This window comes from Juglans regia, chromosome 5 (assembly GCF_001411555.2).
Source record: "Juglans regia cultivar Chandler chromosome 5, Walnut 2.0, whole genome shotgun sequence".
NCBI classification, from domain to species: domain Eukaryota; kingdom Viridiplantae; phylum Streptophyta; class Magnoliopsida; order Fagales; family Juglandaceae; genus Juglans; species Juglans regia.
In genome coordinates, this window is record NC_049905.1 from 14,725,533 (window position 1) to 14,728,735 (window position 3,203).

General features: G+C 38.9%; 1 protein-coding gene across 1 annotated transcript; it reads left to right on the forward strand.

Annotated features, from left to right (window-relative positions):
- The first annotated feature begins 538 nt into the window (after positions 1 to 538).
- Positions 539 to 2,063, forward strand: LOC109015538 (BAHD acyltransferase BIA1-like). The gene is made up of 2 exons (XM_035690063.1): positions 539 to 661; positions 1,689 to 2,063. Exons 1-2 carry the CDS (start codon positions 539 to 541, stop codon positions 2,061 to 2,063), a joined length of 498 nt encoding a protein of 165 aa, XP_035545956.1.
- Positions 2,064 to 3,203: the final 1,140 nt, after the last annotated feature.

Sequence of the window (3,203 nt, forward strand, 5' to 3'; positions counted from 1 at the left end):
TTGTCGATCACCTCGTCGACGACGATGGCGTCTATTTTGGGACACTTCAGAGTTGTCAGACGAATGAGGGAGTTCCTCAAAATTGTTCAACCTAGCAGCTAGGTCCCTGTTCTCCTCACGAGTAGCAGCCATCTCAGTTTGGACAGCCGCTAATTGAGTTTGTACATGTTGCTGGTTATTGGCTAGTTGAGCTAATTGCCGAGTGAGGGCATCAAATTGGGAAGGGTCCATGGTGAAAAGTACTGGAACTAGAGGTGACAAGACGACCACTACGCAACTGCATGCAATGCAACACTCGCTAAATGAAGTGCAATGGAGAGATCAATGAACAATAAATACAAGCAATGAAAAATATCAACTGAGCCAAATAATAATGTCTTTTTTTTTTTTTATTTGGGATTAAGTAAATTCAAAATACGGCAAACAAATAATACTGACGTTTAAAATAATAAAGCAATGGACAAATGTTTAATCATCAAACAAGTCCAATCACGTAGCAATGCTGATTTTTTTTTTTTGAAAAGACAATCAATGCAAAATGAGAGTAAAGCTTCAGGCTATGAAAATGAGAATGGAAACACAAGACATAGGAAGTAAAACGAAATTCAAGTGTCGAATAAATCTGGCCATAGCAAATGCGGGTTTGGCTAACTTTTCTATGGTAATAGCAACACAGAGAAACAATTAATACATTTTCAAAAACAAACCGATAGTGTAAACCAAAGAAGGAGATAGTAAACTTCCCTCTGTCCGATAACTGTGCACTATCGATGAGAATCACGCGGACGTATAATCTGAAACCACGCGGTGTGTATGGGCTGAAACCACGCGGAAGTCGCGAATGTATGGGCTGAAACCACGCGGAAGTCGCGCGAGAGGAGAACCCGAAGGAGAGTTCGACGTCTGGTAGAGGGAGAAGAATCGGAGCTGAGATGCTGCGTTTCCGGCGTCGTCTGCCTCCAGTCTAGTGATTTCGGCAAGGTCTGTGCTCCTTTTTTTTTTTTTTTTGGACTGTTGTCTCTGTGTATCTCGGTACTGGGTATTTCGGGAGAGGCCGAGGGTGAGACGGAGGTAACGGGGAGGGTCGAATCACTGAAGAGAACCCAGTTCTCGACAAGGTCTTCGACGGGCTTTGCTTTGGCTTGGATCGAAGGGAGCTCAGGTGGGTGGATTTTCGGCGCTGGTTTTCGGAGGAAGGAGATGAAGCGAATGGCTCGGTATTGTTTGAGAAAACAATACAACCGGCTCTCTGATACCAATATGATGTAGGATAGAAATGAGACAAGAGGTAGAGCAGAATATTAAGAGAATAGAGAAGAGAAAAGAACGAGAGAGGAGGGAGGGAGAGGAAGAAGACAATCGGGACTGAAGGGTGCGGCTAGCGCATCAGTTTTTCCATTCAAAATCAACTGACTACCAAATTCCTTCAAATGTCTTTAAGTAGTAGGGCAACACAAACCCTAAATGAAATAACTAACACATTAATAAAATGACAAAAATAGAAAATGTCTTTAAGTAGTAGGGCAATACAACCCTAAATAAAATAGACAAAACATTAATAAAAGAACTAAAACATTAATAGAAGGAGATGTCCTCATCAAAAATGCTTTTGGAAATCTCTTTTGGTTTTTTGGGCGAGACACAACAGACAATGAGATACAGTTGCATCGGTTGGTTACTGAGTTAAGGAAAGGAAAGGAAAGGAAGCTTTTAGTGAAGATTATGCAACAAAGTTATCTGGGGACGAGGCTTTCTCTGTGGTTAGTCAAGATATCAAACATCTTAATAGTCTTCTCGCCTCAGAGGGTAATACAGACCACATTATCATTTCCAGCTGGTGCAGATATCCACTATATGAGGCTGACTTTGGTTTGGGGAAGCCAACATGGGTGACTATATATGGGTATAATCTGATGTTCAAGAATTCCGTATTTCTGATGGATACGAGAGATGGCAGCGGAATAGAAGCTTGGATTACTCTTAGTGAAGAAGACATGGCATTATTTGAACAAGATAAAGATCTGCTTGGATTTGCATCTTCCAACCCAACTGTCCAGGATTAAATCAGAATTTTAGTGTATATGTTACCAGGCTAGAGATGGATGATCAAGATAGAGATGCAAGAAGTTGTTAGTAGGAGTCCCAGTACTTAAGTACTAGTCTAGATAAACAAGGAGCATCAGTATTTTAACGCAATCAAATATTGGTTGCTGATCTCGTCTTGATCACTCAGATGCTAGCTATTATCTTTATCATTTCCGTACCTATATATGTTGTAAGCAGGCTATTTAAAGCCAACAAGTTCCTTGAATAAAGCAGCTTCGACGTTTCCTTGCTATAGGCTATTTAATAGTATTTATTCTTTTTGGTCGATGGTATCCCTAATCCCTTTCTGGAACCTCACGTCCAGCACAACTCAAAGGAGAGGCATCTTTTTTTCCTTTTGGGTAAAGCTTCTTTGCCCATCTATATTGACCGCTCTAGTTGACTGTTAGTCAATTTTTTTTTTTACTTAGTAATTAAAAAAGTAATTTTAAGTATTTTGATGCATTTTTTTTATTTTTTAAAAATATTTAAATATATTAAAAAAAATTAAAAAGAAAAAGCAACAAAAAAAAAAAGCCTGGGCGGCACGCCCAGCAATAAACGCTAGGCAGCAAAGTAGCCTTGCCCTTTTCTTTTTATTTTTCTGGCTTTTCTTTTGCCCGTCTTTCCCGAGCTTTTGTTCGAAATGGCATATCTCGAATTTCTTCAATCAACCTCCCCCGGCCCTATATAACACACACACACACACAAGCAACCATGAACCACTGCAACAAAGTTGATCTACTGTGATGGACGAAACCGTCACAAAAAATAAGCAAACCTTCACGTACAAAATCTGTATAAATATGTTTATGTCACTAGGAGAAGATTATTCAAAGGTTGACTGCATCTCAATCATTTTTTTCTTACAATTAGGAGGAAAACACACAATAAGTAACTTATTAAAATAAAATGAACTCACTTACATAATTATCTTTAGCGACAGGATCAATCCACTCGTTGTACACATCAGGTAGCAGCATTGACATGAATGAGAGAAAAATTTTCAAGATCATCGCTTTTCTAACAAAGCCACATTAGTAATTTTAAAAAAGCGTATTATGACTAAATTTTAAGAAATATTAATTACCATTTTATCGTCAAGGTGTTGGAATGAC